General features: G+C 45.8%; 1 protein-coding gene across 15 annotated transcripts in view; it reads left to right on the top strand.

Moving 5' to 3' along the window:
- Positions 1-26,232, top strand: part of METTL25 (methyltransferase like 25) — a 115,405-nt gene that overhangs the window by 20,218 nt on the left and 68,955 nt on the right. For 13 of the 15 annotated variants that reach the window (XR_015058983.1, XR_015058989.1, XR_015058985.1 and 10 more), the window contains 2 exons: positions 24,493-24,599; positions 24,764-25,354. Coding sequence is in view for 8 of the 15 variants with exons in the window: in XM_085884191.1 (XP_085740317.1) it covers positions 24,493-24,599; positions 24,764-25,354 (698 nt within the window). In the remaining 7 variants the exon portion in view is untranslated. Of the gene's footprint in view, positions 1-10,111; positions 12,015-24,492; positions 24,600-24,763; positions 25,355-26,232 lie in introns of those variants that run through there. The other 2 variants (XR_015058991.1, XR_015058990.1) reach the window with 2 other exon arrangements.

Below are 26,232 nucleotides of genomic sequence, written 5' to 3'. Positions count from 1 at the left end.
ATTAAGGCCTTTTGAATATCCTGTTGTCTTGTCTGTATTTAACTTGTTATTCTAATGAAAGGGGCTCTTGGCTTTAGACCAGGGATAACCAGCATATGAATTGTTGTTTCAAAGCAGCTGTGCAAACATAAACGCTCAAAAGAAATGGGCTGCAGTCGATTTTGTACAACTCATTAAATGCACAACTTTGGAGTCTTGGCTCCAATCCCAGCACTCGTGCCATGCCCTGTAAGGAATGGTGATCCATTGTCACAAGATAGGTGGAGGGGAAAGTTACTCAATGGTTTGGAAGGTGCTGGAAAGCAAGAAAATAATCGGACTCTCGAGGCTATGCTGGAACTTTAGATTCACAGTCAGGGCTGACTGGAGAGGGTGAATTTGCTGTTTCGGCTCATGCAGTAACATTGGAACCACAGAGTTGCCAGAGGTGTGAAATCGAGATCGAGCGAGACTGGGGCAGAGGCGAGATGATCCAGCTTGGGACCGGTCTTCAACCACCCAGAATCTGGTGTGAACGGGAAGAAGTTCATCGGTGCTCCTTCCTGTTGGCAGCTGAGCTATGCTCACAGTCAGAATTTTTTTTTTACTCGAGGAACTGATAGCGAAAGCTTCCCCATTCTTTTTTTCCCTTTGTCTTCTCTTTCTGATCCCTCATTTCGAGACTCGGTCTGCCTACTTTATGATGGTAGTCATGAACAAAATGGAGTTCCACACATCAACCCCTTTGTGTTGTGGATCTGTGTAGATTTACCTGCGTGCAAAGCAAAAAGTGGGGTGAAGCAATTGGTTCCCTTTGTTTGTTTGTTTGTCTGTCGACAGACGTCGCTCTCTGATTGAGGAACAACTTGATTTCAATAGAATTTTTTTATTTTGAACATGAATCGGAACACGAACCAGCAGCTTAGCAGTACTTTAGCTCTGAATTTGACAAATTATACAGAATCTCATCCCGATCTCGCATGCGCACAGAGGAGTAAAGTAATTTTTTGTCTGTCTGGCAGTCAAACAAGATTGAAAATAATTCCAAACATGAAAGTTACTGTTTTTAGGGGCAACATAAAGGGCACGAACTAATGTAACTTGTTAAAAAAAAGTGGTGTCAAAGATGGTGCATCAACGGTGGTCAACTTCTGAAAAACATTTATTTATTTTTTCCACAACGTTTAAAACCTTTTATTTCAATTTAAATAGAAACTTGAACACTCAAATAAAAATAGCCTTTTTGACACTTTTAAAACCCCCATATTTATCAGTACTTGGACAAACTATTACGTTATTTTGCGCTATCTCGGCAAATCAAATTTACTGCTCGCACTCTCAGTATTGGGGGATATTGATATTCAGACAAAATGGTGGTTCTGTGGAAGTATAGATCATGCTCAGAAACACAAAGCAAGAGTTTTTAAATGACCATTCCCATGTTCTTTTTATCAAGACTGAATGGGGTAAGGTGTTCTCTGACCTCTAGTTATTTCATTGTTTATACGTATGGTGTGTTCACACGGAAGGGTTAGTGTGGAGTAGTTTTGAGACCGGGTCTTGGTAAATACAAGTTAGTACGTCAAGTCTTCGGAGTAGGTAATCAACCTGGGGCCATGGACTAATAAGTGGTATGCTACTGAGTAAGTCTTTGCAAACACAGCACAAGTACCTAGTTCATCGTAACTCACTTTCAGAGGATGGTGTACACTGAAATTCTCCATCTATTGGGAGCACATTCTGTACAGAGCGTCAGTGCTTCCGAAGCAGTCTCCTGAGCTCTTGGGCACAATCCTGGAAAGGTCACCACTCCGACACAGGATACTCGAATGGCTCGATCATCCCAGTAAGCTGGTACTCATTTTACCGACGTCGGAAGAACAACAAGCTGTCAACCCCACCCGGTATTAATTGAACGGCCAAGCTGGATTTGTCGTCAGGACCCTAGGATCCCAAGCCCTCCACCCTAACCATTCAGCCAACACCAGGCATGAAATTCTCACAGCAACAGTAATCATATAATATACCACCATACCTTACTTATCCTGATGCCAACTAGTTTATGACCTGCCACTTAGAACAGTGCTTCTCAAATAGTGGGTCGTGACCCCAAAATGGGGGGCCATGAGTGGGTTTCCTGGGGAGGGGGGGGTCACGAGCTGTCTGCGCTCAGTATTGCACAAATCCTAGTGATGTTCCCAACTACTTTACCCATGTGAACTTGCATTCTCAAGCTTAGTGATCAAAACTGAAGCAATAAACCGGCTGATCGATGTCGAGAGTGAGTTCCGTTGTTCACTGATTAAGAATAGTCTCCAAATTGACATGTGGGCAAAAATAAATTTAAACTGGCCCAGATTCGGGCCTTTTTGTTACTCCTGTAGTCAGGGTTGGAACTAATAGGTCCAGCCCAGTTTTCCCCACCTGGTTAAACCCCCCCCCCACTTGAATAAACCCAGTATTTTCCCCAGTAAAGTGGATTTTTTTTCAAAATCTTCATTCCTGTGGGTTTTTTTGGTTTTTTTTAAAACCCTTGTAGGGATAACAGGGGGATAACAGGTCACAGCAATCAAATACCAGGACGGGTGGGTCATCTGGTAAATCTGGCTGAGAAACACTGGCCAAGACTATATGAAACATTTTCATGTGAGTACCATAACTGCACTGCAAATTTATATCCTTGGGAATTAGTCTAGGTTAGTTAATACAGATTATCCCTTGCCAACTTGAATCTTTTGCTCACTGTTTTGAAAGGGGGTAAGATGACAACCTTCATGCTTTGCCTTTGTGAAGTGCTGGTGCGACTCACAATTGAAGAGAACTCCACCAACATACTAATGTCATCAATTGGAAACTAATGTCATCAATTGTCCCAATGGGTGGATCTGTGTCGGAGTGGCGACACGTTCAGGATTGTGTCCAATTGCCAAGGAGACTGCTTAGGTTGCACCAACGCTCTGCACAGAGTATGGTCCCAATGGGTGGGTGGTATCCAGACGTCTGGTAACCGGCCTCCCAGTAAAAAATGGCAACAAAGCTTAAACTTCTTGTTAAATTGCCAAATTTCAAAAACATCTGGAGAAACAGAACAAAGGGCTTACTATATCTATTTTAATAGAATCACAAATGGTATGTTGTATTATTACACAAAATGGTAATCTAATGTGTGAGATGTTGGTGGATGGATGTACAATAGTGGAGTAAAGTGGCAAAAAAATGTCCCACTTCTCCCCATCCACCCCCCCCACCCACCTGCCCACACTTTTAACCTACTCTGTCCTTGTTATATATTGGGTATCCTGAACATCCACACCAGAGGGCTCTCTCGCAACAGTATAGCAGGCAATTGGACATTAAAACTGTTCAGTATGCTGAACATAGGAACTGAGTGGAATATAGATTATACAGTGGTCCATCTTTCTTTACCTTACTCGACATAAAAAGTGTGGGGGAGGGCGTCTCATAAAGTACTCTTCCTAACATGCACACAAAACATGGTTTATTACCTCTGCCACCGAAGGTGAAGAAGGTTTTTTTTTTTTTTTTTTTTTTTTTTTTTTTTTTTTTTGTATACCTTGGTCGAGGCTCGTATGAGAGCTAACGCACAACTCACAGCAAGGAGGCATGAGACAAGAGGGGCGGGAGTGGAAGGGACAAAACATTGGGGAACAGACACAGGTGAACTGTGGAAGGGGGAGGGATGGGGATGGGAAGGGGAACATGTCGAGGGGAAGATGGACATTACAGGGACTTTCAGGAAGGAAAGCAGGAGAATTGAAGGAAGTGGGCTTGGGTGGATTATCGGGGGTAGAAAAGATCGAGGATTTGGATGGGGGAAGATAAGAGGTGGTGGTGAACAGCTGTTTTGAAAGCCTGGATGGAAGAATGGGAAAGAATAGAGTGAGGAAGTTTATTCCAAAGGCGGGAAAAAAGAGGAATGAAAGAGTGAAGATGAGCAGTGATTCGTGATTTTGGTAGTTTTACCAGAAGGGGGTTGTTGGCGGACCTTGAGCGCCCTGTGGAAATGTGGTTGGGACAAATCACAGAGAGAGCAGGGGGGCAAGGCTGGAGAGGAGTCGGTAGAAGACAGAAAGACCACCGACCAACCTGCGGTGATTGAGTGAGAGGCCCAAAGACTCAGCTTCATTGCGGGAGATGCCAATGATCTTAAAAGCCCTGGTTTCGACAGCGTGAAGTCGAGAAAGGTGGGAGGCAGGAGCACCAGCCCAGAGGGGAGAGCAGTACTCCATCAGGCTACGGACAAAAGCTTTGTAAGTGGTCAGGAGCTCAAGAGGGCCGAGGAAGGACTTTGCACGACGGAGGATTCCCAGTCGGCGACTGGCTTTTGAGGCAAGGTTGGAAATGTGACTTTCCCAGGAAAGGTCATGGCAGATAGTGAGACCCAGAAGCTTGAAAGAAAAGACTTCTTCCAGAGGATTGTTGAGAAAGTGGATGGGGGGGTTTTGTAAACGGTCCTTTCGAAGAGACATAGTGAGAGTGTGAGATTTGTCTGGATTGAAAGACATGTTCCACGTGTTGGACCAGTTTGTGATTTTATCCAGATCTGCAGTGAGCGAAGAAGCTGCTGCTTGCCGGTCTGAGGGATGACAGATGGTACGGCAGAGGGTGGAGTCATCGGCAAAGAGAAATAGAGGATTTTCCAGAGAGTCCGAGAGATCATTGATGAAAACCAGAAAAAGAACAGGGCCCAGAACGCTACCTTGAGGAACTCCAGCCTGCACAGGAAGAGGGGATGAAAGAACTCCATTTAGGGCCACACGTTGACTGCGACAGGAGAGGAAGTCTGCGAGCCATGAGTGGAGATGGCCTTGAATACCATGGGAAGAGAGTTTGGTGAGTAGGGCAGGGTGCCAGACTGTGTCAAAAGCACGTGATATGTCCAGGGATACGGCTCGGATTTCCTGTCTGGCATTGAGGACCTCCATCCATTGATGGGAGAGCAGTAGCAGCATATCTAGGGTAGAGTGACCTGGTCTGAAACCAAATTGATGATTGGAAATCAAGCCATTGGAGAAGAGGAAGGATTTCATGTCTGAAGCGATGATGGATTCCATAACCTTGCTGATGATTGGGAGAAGGCTGATTGGTCTATAGTTACAGGGATCTGTTTTTGCACCTTTTTTATGCAGGGCAGTGATGTTAGCAGATTTCCAAGCAGATGGCAGATGACCTTGGGAAAATGAGAGGGTGAATAGAACAGAGAGAGGGTGAGCAAGAGCAGAAGAGCAGGCTTTGAGGACACGTTGGCTGATGCCGTCTGGACCGGTTGCAGAATCTGACTCGAGGTTTGAAAGCCTCGAGTGTTTTCAGGTTTGTGTTTTCAGGTTGTGTTTTCACCTTTCTGTTTGTTTGTTTGTGTACAGGATATCTCAAAAAGTTGTGGACGGATCCAGATGAAATTTTGTAGACAGGTTGGGTTTGTGACGAGGACGAACGATTATATTTTGGTGAAGATCCGGATCTGACTACTATAATTTTTAAAGTGATTCTTCATTGAGAAATGGGACCAAAAACGATAAAGAGCACGATGTCTCAAAATGTTTGGGACGGATTCGGATGAAACTTGGTGGACATGTTGGGTGTGTGACAGGGAAGAATTGATTCAATTTTGGTGAGGATCCAAATCCGGATCTGATAATTTTTAAAGCGATTCTTCACCATTGAGAAATCGGGCTGAACTAATATATAGCACGATATCTCAAAACGTTGTGGACAGGTTCGGATGAAACTTGGTGGGCACGTTGTGTGTATGACAAGGAAGAATTGATTCAATTTTGGTGAAGAGCCGAATCCATATCTGGATACGAGATTTATTTAATTATTTTAATGATTCTTCACCATTGAGAGATAGGGCCAAAAACGATATACTATTGTACAGCATGATATTTCAAAAATGTATTGGGCCCAACATGTTCTCGTGGATCAGGCATTGCGTGGCAGAGGTATGCACTCTACCGAGTGCTCTTCTGGTTGTACTTGTGTTGGAGTGAGGAATTGGGCAAGACAAACATTTTAACTTTCTCAGCTTACGTGATGGAAGGAAATCATCAGCACCTGAAAAATTAAATGAGAGCCGACCTGAACATCAACATCACGCCCAGCACTGTGTGGAGAAGGGTTTGTATCAAGTCCCCATGGCAGAGTTGCAGCAAAGAAACCACCAAAATCAAGAATCACTGCTCACCTCCACTCTTTCATTCCTCTTTTTTCCCCTGCCTCTGGAACAAACTCCCACACTCTCTTCAATCCCACTCTTCCCTCCAGGTCTTCAAAACAGCTGTTCACCACCATCTCATATCTTCCCTCATTCAAAACCATGATATTTTCTACCACTTTTAATCCAGCCCAAATTCACCTCCATATTCCCTGCTTTCCTTCCTGAAAGTCCCTGTTAGTGTCCATCTTTTTTACCTCAAGTACCCTGCCCCACCCCTCTCCCTTCCACAGATCTCATCATATCTCTGTTCCCCACTTTTTTGTGCTTCCCTCTCCCGCCCCCTCTTGTCTCCTGCTCCCTTTTACACGTTTTGTGTGTAAGCTCTTACACGAGCCTAATATTGTATGCAAAAATCCCACCACTGAAACCACAGAATTTGGTGAAAAGACTGAAATTTCGGGCCCGAGCCCGAAACAGAAACTCTTCTCTCCAACTCGAGCCCGAAACAGAAACTCTTCTCTCCAACTCGAGCCCGAAACCGAAACTCTTACTCCAACTCGAGCCCAAAACAGAAACTCTTCTCTCCCCCTCGATTCGCTCGGCGCTTTATAGTCAGCAGGAGAAACCATATGCAGATTTTCGGATCAGGATCGGCTCGGGGGCGGAGCCACGCTCGCCCATTGGACGGAGGAAAAGTGGGCGTGAATCATTCCTGATCCTCGAATTTGCATATATCGATTCTACTCCGAAGCGCCTGGAGGCGGGGCCAAATTGCCCCGCGCTCGCTGATAGGACGGAACAGAAGTGGGCGTGAATCATTCCTGATCCGACTTCCCCGGAAAGGCCGCTTTTTGCACCCGCTGCTCGGCGCGCGCCCTGTACGAGTCCAGGATCGGTGCCCACAAGCGGTGCGGGAATGGCGGCAGAAGGAGGAGAGGTGAAGGTGGTGGAGGGTTTATTGTGGTGGTCCCTGGCCACGGTGACACTTGGAATGGCGGTGATGCGATGATTGTGAGAGCGAGTTGTGACGGTAAAGGTCGTGGCTGTTGGCGTTGTTGTTGTGAAGCGGCGTTGCGGTTGGTGGTTGTTGTGTGATGGCGGTTGAGACGTGGTTGGTTCAAAATAAAGATAGAACAGAAAAACGGCTATCTTGAAGGGTCGCAGCCCGAATGAATCGCATTTATTCCCTCGAAACAACGGGTTTAGTCTAACTACACATATACTTACAGAGATATCTCACCTACGGGACCTGAATGGTGGTTTGCGAATTTCCTCAACCACAACACTACCCCCTCCCCTTTTTACAGACTCGTCCCGAGTCGTCAAATTTTCGTGTGCCATCATGTGTAGTTCTCCCCTAGTACGTTTTACCTACAGATCCCTGAGTGCGACATTCATGGTATTCGTGTCCCCAAAATAAATAATCTGAGGGCTGAGTAACTACCTAAACAAACCCACTCACACAGACGACTTAAATAAAATTGCCGGCGCTAAGACAAACATGCCGGGGGCGCACTCATATTTACAGTACATCTTAACCTTAACTTACAAATTTTACACTAAACCATGGCCCAGGATCAATGAACTCTGCAAAAAGAAAGCAGTTAGCAGGGAGCCAGGCTGCTCGCATGCAGTCTCTGGCTCAAACAATGCAGGTGACAGGGAACGTGGCCGGCTGCTCACACGCAGTCCAAGGCCTTCCCTTTTGAACTGAACGCAGTGAACCACAACGGTGCATGGGCTGCACAAACGCAGTCTCCGTGCCAGCTCAAGTGGCACACGCAATGAGCACAACAGATGGATGGATGAATGGACGCAAACACGGTGCACGGGCCGCCACTGCAGGCCCGTGTTGTAGCTGCCAACAGGGAAGTTCTTGCAGCTTGCAAACTGTTGCCTTGCGGATCCTGGCGCACATGGAAATGAACAGGGGGGGCAAAGCAAAAATTGAACGGGCCTGGTGAACAGGGGCAGTGGGCATGGCATGGCAAAGGTGAGCAGGCAACCACAGCCTGCAGAGCAAGGCTATTGCAGGCAAACACAGCCGGCAGACGATCTGGCCGGCACAGGTCTTGAAGGAACACAGCTGCAGGCCTTGCAGCAAAACAACAGCTGCCGATGAAGTGGGCCGGCCTTTGCCTTGCAGTGGAGGTTGGTGGAGGGAGTGCGGTGGTGCTGGCCACTCGGAAGGCGGGCTCGGACCTGCCGACTGTCTCCCTCTCACCTATCGCCTTTGCCTGTCACTGTCCATACCCACCCCCTTAATTTGTAACCCCCAATTTAGCCCCAACTTATATTTTTGTTGTTTTTATGTTTACTTCCCCTCTATAATTCGTCCCCTAACCCCCTTTATCGTCCTTGTTCGGCTAACCTATCCTGTCACCTAGCCTATTCACAACCCCTACGTTCCCTTCCCGGAGGGGAATAAGGGAGAGCTAGCGTCCTGTTTCGAGGCCCAACTCAAGCCTCAGGATGGCCTCCCCAGAGTTCAGCGATCTATAACACAAAGTGGGTCCAGCGGCCCACAACGAGAGCGAAGGGATGGATGGTGCGAAGGGGTACTTCCTAATCTACCCTAACCATTAACCTTTAAACTACCCCGGGGCTTTCAACAAGCGCCTCTCGCTTAAGCTATTGGTTCTAACAACCCAGATTCCCGTCGCCTGTGTTGGTGTCCTCACAATTTCGGCCCTCGCCCCCCAATTTTCTCTCCGTGCCCTCACACGGTCTCATGGCTGGGACGCGTGGCTCCCTTGGCAGGCACTACCCTCTGCCGATTCCCCTACGATGGCACCCCCGGGCACTACACTGCCTCCGAGCCTACCAACTCCTAAACACCGGGGAGTGCCCCCATGGCACCTCCCCTGAAACGCACACGTAGCAGGCTGGCTTCCCAGGCCCCTTTCCGAGGGTCACCCGTGCCCACAACACTGCCCATGCGGCTACTGGCGCCCCGGGCCCTTCCACCAAGCGGGCGCACCCGTGCCCAATATGCTATCCCGGCCCCCCATGGGCCCTTGGCCTACCACGGCCGACTAGCCTGGTGCCCGGGGTACCCACTCAGCGATACTCACCTTTCGCAGCCACGCTCCCAGCCCGTCAACAGGGCTCCTGCACCCCTCCAAACGGGTTTCGAGCCTACTCTCCCACCAACAGCAAAACGACTTCCATTTTTCAATTTGACTAACCCAGCTCACTTACTTTATACTGACCCCGGGGGTCCCTTGGGCGGGAGTCACTCCTCCCCCCAATCACTCATCGCACCATGCATTCCACATTCGCTCCACACACACAGACCCGCTGGCCTCACTCACTCAACATGTACTCACCTCACAACTTTTCAACACACACACCGCTGAACTCTGCCATCCTTCTAACTACCTCCCCTACCTAACTCGTGCTCCCACGTCGTCCCTTAAACTATAGCACGTTCCATTTAACACTACGTAGCTAAGCTATGTCCCCACTACACACTCATTGTCAGTCACTGTCTCCAAATAATCCATTTAATCCATTTCCCAACCTAAATCTGACTAACAATCCCTCTAACTAATACATTCCACGGGCCCCATGAGGACTTACCCCTGCCCCATGGAGCCGGTCTAGCTAAGCTAACCCTTCCCCCTAGCTAGTTTCATCCTGTGCCCAGGTAAGGGGGTCTTCCACCCCTTGCCCGGGAATCCTGTGCACCCGAAAGTGAGGCTTGCTTTTTTTTTTTTCCACGTGCGCAGCACCAGCGCGGCAACTCACAGCTCGCGCACTTTGCACCTGCCCGTGACGTCATGCAGCTGCACGTGTACCTCGTCCCTCCTTGGACGATACCATCCGGCAGGGATACCCCTCCTGCCGGATTCCAACCCCATGTGCAGCCATGACGTCACTGTGCGCATAAAAAAAAACACAAGCCCCTCGTCTCGAGGGGTTCCCCACGCGAACACATGTGCTCTGCCCATTGCAGCTTAACACACCCGCTCGCGTGGAGAACCTGTCCGGTCCAAATTCGTTTACCTGCCTAAACTTTGTCCGTCGCGGGATCGGCAACATTCACCGCGCTCGTTTCCTGACCGGGCTTCACTCCCACAAGCGAGCACGTGGGGGCCTCGTGCGTTGCACAGCACGGACCTCGCGCTCGCTGCTGGGTGAACCCGGCGCGGTCCCCAAAACAGCTTCAGCCGCTACCCGGCTTTCTTTCCTCTGTCGCCGTTGTCGTCTCCATTCAACACACACACTCCCGCGTGCCACGACACTCACTCTCCATTCCATCACATTTACATCGGGAGACGCGGCTGCGTGCTCCCGCATGCCAACCGATATCTCCCTTACACACAGCGACCTTACACACGCTGTCTCTCTCACACTCGGCCGCTCACTCACGCATGCCACCTCCCTTGCACACGTGGCTCCACTCACTTGCGGCCTTCCACTCACTCGTGCCATTTCCCTCACACACGTGGCTCCACTCACTCGCGGTGCTCCATTCATACTGGCCGTTTCACTCACACACACGGCCTCTTCCACTTGCGGCGCCCCTTTTACACACGGCGTGCTGGGGAGCACGCCCTTCGGCACACTTACCACCACACCACTCACACACGGGGTCGCTTCCACACACGGGGACGCACTCACCTCTTGCACCACATACACACTGGGACAACCACACTGGGGATTCGTGTCCCCACAAGGGTCTCCGGGGCCTCTATACCCCCCAAGCTCTCCGTGAACCCGTTCGCAGCACTCCTCCCCTCAACCTCGCAAAGCACGACCGAACCCACCTGGTCGTGACTCGCCTCAAGGGGGCATACTCCCTCCCCTCGTCCCGCTGCTCGCAGGCCATCCCGCTGCTCGCACCGAGTCCCTACACGTTCCGCGAGCTCACCCCCATTATCCTCCACTACCTCCGTGTGTGTGTGTTCGTCTCTAACCCAATCTTCATCGTGTAGTCTTCCCTCTATCGTTCCCATCTCCCGTGTCTCTGTACATTTATTCGTTTCTGTTGTCCGCTCGTGTCTATTAGTCTCTGCTTCTTTCTGGCGTCTTTCCCTTATCTTTATGTAGGTCAACCTTGCTTTCTCCTTAAGTCGCTCCCGTCCTTCCCTCTGTTTCACTCCTTGCTCTTTCACGATCTCCGCGTACCTCCTCCTTGCTTTCCGTCTTAATTGTTCTTTTCTCTCCCTCCAAATTACTTTCAGCTCGTCTTGTCTCCCATGTCTCTATACATTTTCTCTCCTTGTTCCTTATTTCTATCTCTTCCTGGTTCCTTTTTCCTTCCCATCTGAGTCGTTCTTTCTCTCTGAGCCCCATTAGCTGTTCGTTCTCCCTCCGGAGCTCCTCAATCTCCGTTGACTCCAATCTCGCTCTCCGTTTTAGTTGTTCAATTTCACACTCATATAGTTGTTGTTTTCTCTCCCACTGTTCCTCCTGCTCTTTGTTTTCCAATCTCATTGTTTCTTTCAATTGGCTCATTTCCTTCCTGTGTTTCATTCGCTGTTCTCTCACTACTCTTTCTCGTTTCCTCTCCTGTCCTTCCTTCTCCAGTTTCATGGTTTGCTTCATTTGGTTCATCTCCTTTTTGTGTTTCATTCGCTGTTGTCTCATTACTCTTCCTTGTTTCCTCTCCTGTATGCCCCGGTTAGAATAGGTGTACCATATCCCTGTGTGTCGTAAGAGGCGACCAGGGTTGCATCAGGAAGGGCATCCGGCGTAACAACCGATGCCAAATCATTATGCGGACAACAAAACGAATTTCCATACCGGATCGGTCGAGGCCCGGGTTACCAACGACCGCCACCGGTACCGGTGGTCCGCAGGGTACCAGTGGAAATTGTGCTACTGCTGGGCGAAGAAGGAGACGGGGAAGGTGAGTCCGGAGGCAGTGGGAGAGGGGGAAGGGTAGAAGTGTGGAGGTGAGAGTTGGAACTCTGAATGTTGGGACGATGACTGGCAAAGGGCGAGAGTTGGCTGATATGATGGAGAGAAGAAAGGTGGACATACTGTGTGTACAAGAGACCAAGTGGATGGGGAGTAAGGCGAGGAGCATTGGAGGTGGTTTCAAACTGTTCTACCATGGTGTGGATGGGAGGAGAAATGGTGTCGGGGTAATCCTGAAGGAAGATCATGTCAAGAGGGTATTGGAGGTGAGGAGGGTGTCTGACCGAGTGATGAGTGTGAAGTTGGAAATTGAAGGGGTGATGATGAATGTCATCAGTGCATATGCCCCACATATGGGGTGTGAGATGGAATATAAAGAAGATTTCTGGAGTGAGTTAGATGAAGTGGTGGAGAGTGTATCCAAGGATGAAAGAGTGGTGATTGGAGCAGATTTCAATGGACATGTTGGGGAAGGGAATAAAGAGGATGAGGAGGTGATGGGGAGGTACGGTCTCAACAAGAGAAATGTGGAAGGGCAAATGGTGGTAGAGTTTGCAAAAAGAATGGAAATGGCAGTGGTAAACACGTATTTCAAGAAGAAGGAGGAACACAGGGTGACATACAAGAGTGGAGGAAAGTGCACACAGGTGGATTACATCTTAAGTAGGAGATGCAACCTGAAAGAGATTAGTGACTGTAAGGTTGTGGCAGGGGAGAGTGTAGCTCGACAGCATCGATTGGTGGTCTGTAGGATGACTTTAGAGGTGAGGTTGAGGAAGAGAGTGAGGGCTGAACCAAGGACCAGATGGTGGAAGCTGAAGGAGGAAGACTTGCGTGAAATTTAGCGAGGAGGTGAGACAGGCGTTGGATGGTGGTAAAGATGGGTGGGATGATTGGGCAACGACAGCAGAAGTTGTGAGGGAGATAGTTAGGAAGGTACTTGGTGTGACATCTGGACAGAGGAAGGAAGATAAGGAGACTTGGTGGTGGAATGAGGAAGTACAGGAAAGTATAAGGAAGAAGGGGTTGGCGAAAAAGAAGTGGGATAGTCAGAGAGATGAAGAAAGTCGACAGGAGTACAAGGAGTGGCGTTGAAAAGCAAAAAGAGAGGTGGCAAAGGCCAAGGAAAAGGCATATGACGAGCTGTATGAGAAGTTGGATACAAAAGAAGGGGAAAAGGATTTATACCGATTGGCAAGACAGAGGGACCGAGCTGGGAAGGATGTGCTGCAGGTTAGGGTGATAAAGGACGCAAATGGGAATGTGCTGACGAGCGAGGAGAGTGTGTTGAGAAGGTGGATGGAGTACTTTGAGGAGCTGATGAATGAAGAAAATGAGAGAGAGAGAAGGTTGGAAGAGGTGGAGATAGTGAATCTGGAAGTGGGGTGGATCAGTAAGGATGAAGTGAGGACTGCTATGAAGAAGATGAAAAGTGGAAAGGCGGTTGGCCCAGATGGTATACCAGTGGAGGCATGGAAGTGCTTAGGAGAGATGGCAGTGGGGTTGTTAACCAGATTGTTTAATAAAGTCTTGGAAAGTGAGAGGATGCCGGAGGAGTGGAGATTAAGTGTACTGGTTCCGATTTTCAAGAATAAGGGTGATGTGCAGAGCTGTGGAAATTACAGAGGGATAAAGTTGTTAAGCCACACCATGAAGTTGTGGGAAAGAGTAGTGGAAGCTCGGTTGAGAGGAGAGGTGACGATCTGTGAGCAGCAATATGGGTTTATGCCAGGAAAGAGCACCACTGATGCGATGTTTGCTTTGAGAATGTTGACGGAGAAGTATAGGGAAGGCCAGAAAGAGTTACATTGTGTGTTTGTGGATTTAGAGAAAGCTTATGATAGGGTGCCAAGAGAGGAGTTGTGGTATTGTATGAGGAAGTCAGGAGTGTTGGAGAAGTATGTGAGGATCGTGCAGGATATGTATGAGGACAGTGTGACAGCGGTGAGGTGTGCGGTAGGAATGACGGACCGGTTTAAGGTTAAAGTGGGATTGCACCAAGGATCGACTCTGAGCCCTTTCCTGTTTGCAATGGTGATGGACAGGTTGATGGACGAGATCAGACTGGAGTCTCCATGGACTATGATGTTCGCGGATGACATCATGATCTGTAGGGAGAGTAGGGAGCAGGCTGAATCGAGCCTTGAGAGGTGGAGGTACGCACTGGAGAGAAGGGGAATGTTAGTCAGTAGGAGTAAGACGGAGTACATGTGCGTAAATGAGAGGGAGGGTGGTGGTATGGTGCAGTTGCAAGAAGTTGAGGTGGGGAAGGTGGATTGGTTTAAATACTTGGGATCAACTGTCCAAAGTAACGGAGAGTGTGGGAGAGAAGTGAAAAAGAGAGTGCAGGCAGGATGGAGTGGGTGGAGAAGAGTTGCAGGAGTGATTTGTGACAGAAGGGTAGCTGCAAGAGTGAAGGGGAAAGTATACAAGACGGTAGTGAGACCAGCTATGTTGTATGGTTTGGAGGCGGTGGCGCTAACAAAAAGACAGGAAGCAGAGCTGGAGGTGGCAGAGTTAAAGATGCTGCGATTCTCGTTGGGAGTGACGAGGATGGATAGGATAAAAAATGAGTATATTAGAGGGACAGCGCAGGTAGGACGGTTTGGAGACAAAGTGAGAGAGGCGAGATTGAGATGGTTTGGACATGTGCACAGGAGGGAAACGGAGTATATCGGGAGAAGGATGTTGAAGATGGAGCCGCCAGGCAGGAGGAGAAGAGGAAGGCCAAAGAAGAGGTTCATGGATGCGGTGAGGGCGGACATGCAGGTGGTTGGAGTGTCAATGGAAGATGTTTAGGATAGAGCGAAATGGAGACGGTTGGTCCGCTGTGGCGACCCCTAACGGGAGTAAGCCGAAAGAGGAAGAAGAAGAAGAAGTTTCCTCTCCTGTCTTTCCTTCTCCAGTTTCATGGTTTGCTTCGTTTGGTTAATCTCCATTTTGTGTTTCATTTGCTGCTGTCTCATTACTCTTCCTTGTTTCCTCTCCTGTGTTTCCTTATCCAGTTTCATGGTTTTCTTCATTTGGTTAATCTCCTTTTTTTGTTTCATTCGCTGATGTCTCATTACTCTTCCTCGTTTCCTCTCCTGTCTTTCCTTCTCCAGTTTCATGGTTTTCTTCATTTGGTTCATCTCCATTTTGTGTTTCATTTGCTGCTGTCTCATTACTCTTCCTTGTTTCCTCTCCTGTCTTTCCTTATCCAGTTTCATGGTTTTCTTCATTTGGTTCATCTCCATTTTGTGTTTCATTCGCTGTTCTTTGTCTATCTCCTCGTACTCCAGCCTCAGCTTTTCTTTCAATTGGTCAACCACAGATTCATGTTCTTTTTGTTTTCTATTCCATTGTTCCTCTCGTTCTTCCCTCTCCAATCTCCTTTTGTCCTTCAATCTCCTGATTTCTCCTTCCTGCTTGATTCCTTGCTCCTTCAACTTCTCCTCGTATTCCAACCTATTTTTTTCCTTTTGTCGTTCAGTTTCAAATTCATACTCTTTCAGTTTTTTATTCCACTGTCTCTCTTGTTCCTCGTTCTGCAATCTCATCGTTTCCTTTAATTGAAGGACTTCCTTCTCCTGTCTTATTTGTTCTTCCTTCATTACTCTTTTTTGCATCTCATTCTGCAATCTCGTGGTTTCCTTCAGTTGGCTGATTTCCTTCTCCTGTCTCATTCCTTGTTCTTTCAGTACTCTTTCTTGTTCCTCATTCTGCAATCTCGTTATTTCTTTCAGTTGGCTGACTTCCTTCTCCTGTCTGATTCGTTCTTCCGTCATTACTCTTTCTTGCATCTCATTCTTTAATATGGCCTTCGCTTCCACCTGTTCGATCTGTACAGTGTGGTTCCTTAACGTTTCGTTCTCTGTTGTCGTTCTTTCTTCTCTCACCATCCTCAACTCGTTTTGTAATTCCCTCTCTTTGTTTTGGTGTTTCTGTAACTCAGAAGCTTTCTTTTCCAATTCCTTTCTCAATTTGCGTGCTTCTTCACTCATTTCATCTCTTCTTTCCACTGCTTCCCTCCTCAATTCGTCCCTTTTTTACTGTATTCATTTAGTTTTTTCTGCCATTCCTTTCCCATTCTTCTCTCCCCTTCCAGGATTTCTCTTTTAAACTGGCTTGCCCTTACCTCTCGCTTCAGTAGTTCCAATTCCCCATCTTGTTTGCGTTTTTCCTTTTCGAGCTTTGTTTTCCTTTCTCCTTCCTCCCTCAATTCTCCCTGCAGTTCTTTGAACTGTTCTGACTTTTCCAGCAATTCCTCTGTCCTTTCCTCCAGCTGTCTCTCTCCTCTTTTTATCTTCCATTCTAGGCTTTCTCTTTCCTGATTGCCTGTTCTTATCTCTTCCTTCAATTGTTCCAACTCCCCATCGTGTTCACATTTTTTCTCTTCCAACTGTATTTCCCTCACTCTCCCCTCCAGTTCTTTGAACCACCTTGCTTCCTCCAATAATTTTTCCATTAATTGTTTTACTTCCAAGTCGTGCTCCTTTTGTTTCTTTTCGAGCTCGGTTTTCCATTCTACCTCCCATTGTTTCCTTTCCTGGGAGATACCAATCTGCTGTTCCTCTATTCTTTTGTTCAGTTTGCTCTTCGCATATTCCAACTGACTGGTATAAAACACAACCAAATTCTTTTTTCCACATAATTTGTCGACTCTATTGGCCAAGTCATGTTTTTGCCACCGAATTCGTTCCAGTAAATCGTCCAATCGCTGTGTCCCCCCGTACACGTAATTTTTCTGAAGCGCGTCTGCGTGCCGTTGTGACTCGTCCACTCCACTTTGCACCTCCTCGATATATTCTTCATAACGCATCACCTTTTCCAAGACATCCCCCAATTGTGCCTGAAGCCTGCCAATGCTCGCATAGTCATCCTGCCACGCCTGCCATGGCACATGCCGTGACCACGTGCCTTGAATCGGTGACTGGGAGCTCACGCCTCGTGCTGTGCCATTAATATCAGCCCGCTCCGTGCTGCGCTGAGGTGCGATCGCGCTGCCATTGTGCGACTCCGTTTGCTGGCAAAGTTCGTGCTCAAGCCGCTCCCACTGACCACAGTTAGTGGTGGGGTTATAATTATAAAAATAACCGACCTGGGCCATGGATCCTACATGACGACACATACCTAATACCCCCGGCTCCCGCTCGCCTTGAGACGCCATCTTATCTCTCGTAAAGGGTTAATTTAAATCGCTCGTAATTTGGAGGGAATCGGTGGTCGCTCCTCTCACCCCTGGACCGATTCTCGTGAATTTAGCTGGAGACAGGAGAGCCCGTTTTCCCGCTCTCCGATACCAGGGCCGCGAGGAGGGGGATGAGTTTGTATCCCACTCCTGACACCAGTGTTGCGGATTCGCGCCCGCCGGCGTGCGAGCGGCCACGTAACTCGAATCGCGGCACTTTGCCCACCGGATGGACAATTCCGTCGTGACCCTCTCGGACTAACGCCGGGAACTAGTCACGGGTGGGCCTTTCGGCCACACCACGATCGTGCCAATCGGCCCCCCGCGTGGGATAGGGTTGTTCGCCAAATTCGACCTACCTAAGTACCCACACGGAGGGTAGACCGGGCTATCGCACCTCGCCGCAGGTCGACTTCGGACACGGGCCACTTTAAGCGACCCGTTCCGTACTATCGGGATAACCGAGCAGTGTTATCGTCAACCTCGACGGTTCCGATTAATTATTGGGCGTATTTAGCCCACGACCAACCCTTTACGTGAAGTAAGATGGAGATTCAATTAAAGAAAAGACGAAGCGAAACGGGAAAAACAGTTCAACATAATTCACATTTATTCCGTGGCAAACGGAAAGCACGCATATACAATTACAACAATTATGCACCAAAAGCAAATGTAAAAGAAACACAACAATTATGCACCAAAAGCAAATGCAACAAAAGAAACACAATGCAGATCTACTACCGACTACGCGAGCACACGGCAACACTTACACAGTTTTACTTTACAGACGGCGCCGCCAACACATATACTCAAAATCAAAAGAAAAAGGGGCCACCCTCAACTACAAGGGGGCAGACGGGCCTGGGGCCGAGACCGCGTCGAGCCTACCGGTCTGGTGATGAGCCGCAAAATGGCAGCAGCGCCCCGACTCCGCGCTCCTCCGCGGGCCTCGCTGGCACTGCCTGGAATGGGGTGGGAACGGGGCCCCCCTTTTCGCACTATCTCAGCGCGGGGGGGGGGAACAGGGGGGGGGTTATTGATGCTCTGGGGAAAGAGGATAGCTGGCTTGCTTGGGTCCCGCAACGAGCGACTCCACTGCGCCCTCGACCGCGTTCCCGGCTTCTCCTCTCTGCAGCTCCCCGACAGACTCCAAACCCCGACAGACCGACTCTCCTCCAGACCCGTCTTGACTGCTGCTGCCACACTTCGCCGCCGCCGCCACGACTCGCCCGAGCCCGAAACAGAAAAACCTCCAACTTGAGCCCGAAACAGAAACTCTTCTCTACAACTCGAGCCCGAAACCGAAACTCTTACTCCAACTCGAGCCCGAAACAAAAACTCTTCTCTCCCCCTCGATTTGCCCCACGCTCGGCGCTTTATAGTCAGCAGGAGAAACCATATGCAGATTTTCGGATCAGGATCGGCTCGGGGGCGGAGCCATGCTCGCCCATTGGACGGAGGAAAAGTGGGCGTGAATCATTCCTGATCCTCGAATTTGCATATATCGATTCTACTCCGACGCGCCTGGAAGCGGGGCCAAATCGCCCCGCGCTCGCTGATAGGATGGAACAGAAGTGGGCGTGAATCATTCCTGATCCGATTTCCCCGGAAAGGCCGCTTTTTGCACCCGGTGCTCGGCGCGCGCCCTGTATGAGTCCAGGATCGGTGCCCACAAGCGGTGCGGGAATGGCGGCAGAAGGAGGAGAGGTGAAGGTGGTGGAGGGTTTATTGTGGTGGTCCCTGGCCACGGTGACGTTTGGAATGGCGGTGATGCGATGATTGCGAGAGCGAGTTGTGACGATAAAGGTCGTGGCTGTTGGCGTTGTTGTTGTTGTGAAGCGGCGTTGCGGTTGGTGGTTGTTGTGTGATGGCGGTTGAGACGTGGTTCGTTCAAAATAAAGATAGAACAGAAAAACGGCTATCTTGAAGGGTCGCAGCCCGAATGAATCACATTTATTCCCTCGAAACAACGGGTTTGGGCTAACTACACATATACTTACAGAGATATCTCACCTACGGGACCTGAATGGTGGTTTGCGAAATTCCTCAACCACAACAATATATATATATATATATATATATATATATATATATATATATATATATATATATATATATATATATATATATACACACATATATGTATATATATATGTGTGTATAAATATATGTATGTATATATATATATATATATATATGTATATATATGTATGTATATATATATATATATATATATATATATGTATATGTATGTATGTATATATATATGTATATATATATATATATATATATATATATATATTATTTTTTTATTTTTTTTTTCATTTTCAAATATACATTTTTCCCTGCTGTGCAGAGGTTAGGCTTTTTCTTGAGGCAATGTTTTTTATGGCCGGATGCCCTTCCTGACGCCAACCCTGGTCGCCTCTTACGACACACAGAGATATGGTATACCTATTCTAACCGGGGCATACACCGGGACCAGTACACTGGTACTCACTTCGCCGACCTCAGATGGATGACAGGCTGAGTCAACCCCCTGGTGTTAATTCAGCAGCCAATGGGGCTTGAACTCAGGACCCTGGGATCCCAAGCCACCACCCTAACCACTAAGCCAACACCAGGCTTAGATTCCCTAACTTAGTTACATCAATATGCTTCTACTCGTCTAAGCAGTCTCCTTGACTAATGGGTACAACACTGGATGGGTCGCCGCTCCGCCACATGATACTAGCATGCTGGCACTCATTTTGCCGATCTCGGAAGGATGACAGGCAAAGTCAACCCCACCTGGTATTAATTCAACTGCTGAGTGTGATGAGATATATATATATATATATATATATATATATATATATATATATATATATATATATATATATATATATATATATATATATATATATATATATATATATATACATATATATATATATATATATATATATATATATATACATATATATATATATATATATATATATATATATATATATATATATATATATATATATACATATATATATATATATATATATATATATATATATATATATATATTCATATATTCTAGGTAGGCCATGAATGTTTTGTTGTTGATGATCTTGTACCATTTGCAAGAACTGCACTGTATGTTATTACATGTGGCTCATCACCACTGCTGGTGTAGCCACCATCTTCTAGTAAACTCATTGAGAGTTTCATTTGAGAGTAAACTCAACTCCAGTGTTCATTTGTTTTATTGATCTCTTTCAGAATCCAGGAAACAGTTGCAACACAAATGACATGTTAAAATTTTCTTCAATGTTCTGGCATTGAGTAGCGGTTCAATATAGTTGAGGGAAAGGCTTGATCATATAGATTTAGGAAGAAATTTCCATAGTCTGGGAAAGAGTCCGGGCATAAATGGATGGAGGTGACCATTAAGTGTGTCTGGACTCTGTCTCTACAGTTTAATAGCACATTGACCTCACATCATATTATTAAAGCTGAAAAGGTAAAACAAGATTGTGGTCCACAAACTTTACAATTACTTACATCGTGAAGCTGGCCTTAATGAAGAATCATTTCAATTTTTTTGTTGAATACGAGTACAGATTGCTTTTTAATGCAGTGATGTGGAAACAAAAATGCAGGAAACATTTTATAGTTGTGTGCTAATAAACATGATTAAATTAACCCTGCTTCTAATAGCTTGTACATTATTGTAATGGTATTTCCAAGCAGATGAACAAGCAGGAAACGTTTAACTTCTCAATCTAAGTAGATGGGGAAAATTTTACAACTCTAATCTGGATGACAATCTGCCTTAAACTTCAGAATTTTTTATTTTATTATTATTTTGGTATGAATGAAAAGCACTCCTATTCTAATGTCAAGTCCACAAATTTCTAAACAATTCAGTAAAGCAGGTTTCGGTGATTTAAATAATTTTCATTTTTATTAGAAAGCAGGCCTACCGTGAACAAAGTTCGAGATCCCTTCATCTCAAACTGACCTTTCTTCTTCCTTTTTTTTCCTCATATTTGTGGTGCTTTGCCTGAAAGCAGGTTCATTGCTACCAAAGCAGCCTTAGTGCTATGATTACACAGGGTGGTTTTGCTTTCTCTTAACAGCTGTAGTCTAGGCAATAATGTTGTCATTTGGCTGAGGTGCCGGTGATAACACTCATACTCTTCGTGAAAGACACTGTGGTTCCTTCACGTTTACCCACTAATGGAAGCAGATGGGACACTCAGATTGACGTCCATCCGAGGGGTGGCACAATGTGTGATGCAATGTCCTGCCTGGGAAGCACCATTCTGAAAGTTCAAAGCCTGTTTGGAATCAAACCTAGACTAGACAGCAAGTGCACTACCTCTGCACCATCCCTCCAAATGCCACGTTTCTGATCACTTGTCACTTTTTTGAGAACATTTATATAGTTATTGTTGCATGAGGAGTTTTTTGTTTTCATTTAAAGTACATTGTTAGGCCTTCTAAGTTTCAGAAATTTAAAGAATATAATCAGGTGAAAACAGGAAAATATTACAAGTGAGGAGGAGGTGTGAGACTACAAATAAAACTTTCATACACTACAAACATTGGGCTCCGTACACATTGCTACACTCCCATCCTTGCCCCCTCCCCACCTTTACCTGTGTGAGCACGTGATTAAGAAAGTTACCTTTTTATACAAGATGAGCAGGGGTACCTAGCATTGCCCTGTGCTGTTATGTTCTTGTTGACACGTTGAAGAATTAATTTTTTTTTTTGCATGTGCCTAAAACATTTTCCTACACCCACAAAGGAATGTGGTCGAGGATCATGTAATATTACCTTTCACATAACTACAAAACAAAGACGTAGCCACTATAGAACGATAAAAAATAATAATTCATCAAACTTTTTTTTAGCCTGTAACACTCCCCGGCACTCCCAAATGAACCTCTGAAAGTTTGACAAAGATCTGTTTGGCCATCTCTGAGAAAATGGCGACACACACACACACACACACACACACACACACACACACACACACACACACACACACACACACACACGGCTCTCTTATAGTATAGATTGGTTGTCAATCGTTTCTAAAATTACCTATGTTATCATTTTGTGCATCAAAGTGATTGCAAACCTGAAAAAGTGATAATTATTATTCTTGTATTTTTCAATAACCTCCGGAGAGTTCATCACTTTTTGGTTTCTCAATATATAAACAAGTTTTGTTTTTAAATTGCTTGATATGTAATGAACTACAGACAATTGGTTTCTAGTAGGTCTTTTTTTTTTTAGCTATTTATGTATTTATTTATCATAATCGTTATCATCAATAATTATTGGCAATCAATACTGTAAGCTTGTCTTATTATCTTCTACATGTCTTTGTTTCATTTATATTAGCTGATGGGGCTGTGTACCAATTTAGTCACTGGATGGTGCTGTCGTCACGCAGGGCAGTCAGAAATTGTAGTTAAACATGTTACCATTCACCCGAAAAGCTCATTCTCCGATTGCTTCCACATGGAGGCCACAGGGCGGCAGAGTCTTGTCGCTTCCATTCCACATTACATTATTGAATAGGATTTTGGAGTCAGCAGCTGAATCAGAGTTCTGCAATCTGTTGTGTTGGACTGAGGCTTGTGCTTTCTGAATAAGCTTTGTGATGAGCTTTGAGAAGGGAATTGTGCAACCCTGTTTGCGGCTAACACTAGAGCTGTGTTGTGTGGTTAAGTATGAAGGGTGTTGGGGAAGGGAAGGGGGGATGTTGGACCAAAACGATACCATGTAGAACGATATATTCATTAGCCATCTCAATCTGATTTGAGACCCATGAAACATTCCCCATCTACAATAATAGGAAAACTGCCAGATGCAGCTTTTTCGATCTTTCCAGCAAGCACACTGGTTTTAAATATTATTGATTATAAAAGTGAAAATGAATGAAGTTGAGAGAATTTCCCTGGAAGGGAAGAGGTTCAGTGAGGACAGTAAAGAATTTCACTTCAAAGGAAACCAAACTCGGGCTTTGCAACAGCGAATTGTTAGATATGATCATTAGAAAAAGTTTAACTTCACATGCTTGTGAAAATAGAACGCACCATTCGGCAGGTAACGCAGCCGTGTATTTCTGTGACCGTTGCACAGCGAGCATGTTTCACCGCCAGTCATGGACCCACAAAGGCAACACCTAGCCGCTTTCACGTGAATTGCGGATAAATTAACTGTTTCCTATCGGAAGTGAAACTTCCAATAATGGATCAGATTTCAGTAAATTTTAATCTTGGAATTCAGTAATGATATTCTTTATCGAGCAATGTTGAATTTTGTCACAACCATTATTACCCTCGCCGGAAGGAGGGAGTGTTGCATTTGGGTCCATCCGTTCGTTTGTCTGTTTGTCCGCACAGAACTTTTGTGTTTTTCTCCGCAACTGCTTATCAGATTAAGACATTTTCACCATTTGTGCGACAACTCATGTGGAATGTTTGAATAATAATTATGATATCATAGGTCACACAGTGTGGAACTCGTATTGGAAAAAAAAATTGGACCTCTGAATCTCAGAAACCACACCAAGGAAAAAAATTGAAACTTGGCACATAGCAAGTACTCCTCATGGGGATTAAGTGTGATTTGTCTTATGACGTCATAGGTGCCTTCATTATGATGTCATAATTGCATATGTAGAACGCCACATCCGATCAGTATGAAAAAATTTTGAGGGTCATCTTGGGATAAAATGGTCCACAAATATATTTTTTTGCTGATCTCATCGGTCACGTGATTTGGCAGCCATATTGTTGTTTTTTAAGCCTGTAAAAGATCTCTGAAATGACTGAACCACTCATCACTGCCAGCATTTGTAAAGTGGCAGTTCTAATTATGTCTCATTAATTATGTAACACACCTGTACACAAATGCTACACAAACAACACACAACACACTACAGACTAGACAAAACAAGTCCTGCCGAGGGTCTGCAATGTCTGATTGCTATTTTTCTTGTTATTAATGTTATCTTTGTCGTATTCGATTAAAAACATTGTGAACTGCTCTTGCCCATCACAACCTTGCTGCATTGTTTCCCAGCTATTATGCATTCCAAGCAGCAAGCACAATCCAATAAATGGGGAACAGAAGTCTGCAATGAAAGTGGTCCTAGAGAAAATAGGATTCACCAGATTATCCGTCTAAACGTATCTCAGCCTGACAAGATATTAAAGAAAAAATGCTCCCTCTATCCTGTTGGGTTCCTTTCAGCAATTTTGTTTTGCAGTTGACTGTTTCTTTCCCAATGTCTGTGCAGCTCCATTGCTGAGCCCTGCAGAGTTCATGAGCTGTAAGAAGTCCCATGAGGTGGAACTGATGTCAGAAGTTATTGCTGTTCTTGCACACCACTGCCATGTTAGACAGGTGCTGAGGGGATAAAATAAATGTCCTGAGGTTTGGGAGCAGATTAATTTTCACCTTTTTTATTTTTTTGCTGCCATTTTCCAATTTGTGCCTACTACATTAATTTCTTGTGTTATTTCACCCATGAGGGATTGAGTGACGTTTTTTTTTTTTTTGTGCTGCAGGTTTTTAATTTGGGATCAGGGAAAGGTTACTTAAGCTCGTACCTCGCTCTCTGCTATGGTTTGAAGGTCTACGGCATCGATTCGTCAGACGGAAACAGCCATGGAGCGGCAGAACGTCATCGCAAGCTGCAAAGGTTTTGGAAAAGCTATGAGAGGAAGTCTGCTCTGCAGGTGGATGGGAACGTGGTTCCAAAACTGGCTGGTTGCATGAAATGTGATGAGAGCCGGTGTGTGACTGAGATCGATTCCACATTGGAAGAAACTTTTGCAGCAAATTCATTATCACCACAGACAGAAGGGGATCACATAGCAGAGGAACGTACTGATTGTCATGGAAAACCACATTGTCTGGATGTATCTTTTGTGGATCATGCTGAAATCGATTTGGACCCATTCTTAAAGGAACTTCCCCAAATTTCATTCGTCCCAAAGGCAGGGAAGCAGCCTCTAACTTGGAAAGAGCAGCGACAGAGACGGGAAGCGAGCATCAAGGCCAAGGCACAGACAACACCCCAACCGTCTTTTCATTTGCCTGTCACATCACATGTCACTCCTAAAACTAAACTCAGCCAACTTGTTGGGGAACTGGAGGTAATGGACAACATTTCCTTGCTATTTTTGGCAAAATGTTTCTCTCCATCCTGCTGACTTGCAAGCTTTACATCCATTCCTAGTCTATGCAGGAAATTGGGAAGCATTTCCAAGTCCAGGCCCATCAAATGAAACGCGACCGCACAGCTGTGCCAGTGAAATGATTGGCATGTGGTTGACACTGCTCTTGAAGGTTGAACCGAGCTGTTTAGTTGTACAAAAGCTTCCTTTGTACAGAGCTAAGTTCCATTTATGAGAGTAAAAAGGCCTGTTTAGGTGTGCATAACTATTGCTAGTCAACATCATAAATTGTTTTGGAAGAATTTGGTGGTGGTAATTGTTAATGGTCCATTAAAAAACAATTTTAATATTCATTTTTCTTATGCTGATAGGACCTTATGAGTACCACATGAAAAATAGCGATAATGTTTAAATTTGGAGTTATATCTTACTTAATGACCTTTTACTATTACTACCAAAATGTTAAGAGTTGTTGATTATTCCAACACATCTAAAAAAAACTAGACCAGCACTCGGTGGAGCGCAACCTTCTGCCAGGCTGAACAGTTTATATTTTATATCCCACTGATGAGCCAGATCTGCATCCATCCTTTAACTAAAATCTGATTGGCTTGTTCTTGTCACCGACCCAACTCATCCACCTAGTTTTGTCATAATCTGTGCACAACTTTTTGAAAAAGAAAAGAAGAACAGCTATAAGTACATCGTTTTTGTCCCCTTCTCTCAATGGTGAAGAATCACTTAAGAAAAAAAACAATTCTTGTATCCAGATCGGATCTTCACCAAAATCCAATCAATTTGTCCTTTCCACACACCTAACCTGTCCACTAAGTTTCGCCCAAATCAATTCATTAGAT

Source organism: Eptatretus burgeri, chromosome 6 (assembly GCF_056783735.1).
Source record: "Eptatretus burgeri isolate ZD-2024b chromosome 6, Ebu_testis_v1, whole genome shotgun sequence".
Classification (NCBI taxonomy): domain Eukaryota; kingdom Metazoa; phylum Chordata; class Myxini; order Myxiniformes; family Myxinidae; genus Eptatretus; species Eptatretus burgeri.
Note: the sequence above shows the minus strand (reverse complement) of the source record. Positions and strands in the feature narration are given on the sequence as shown.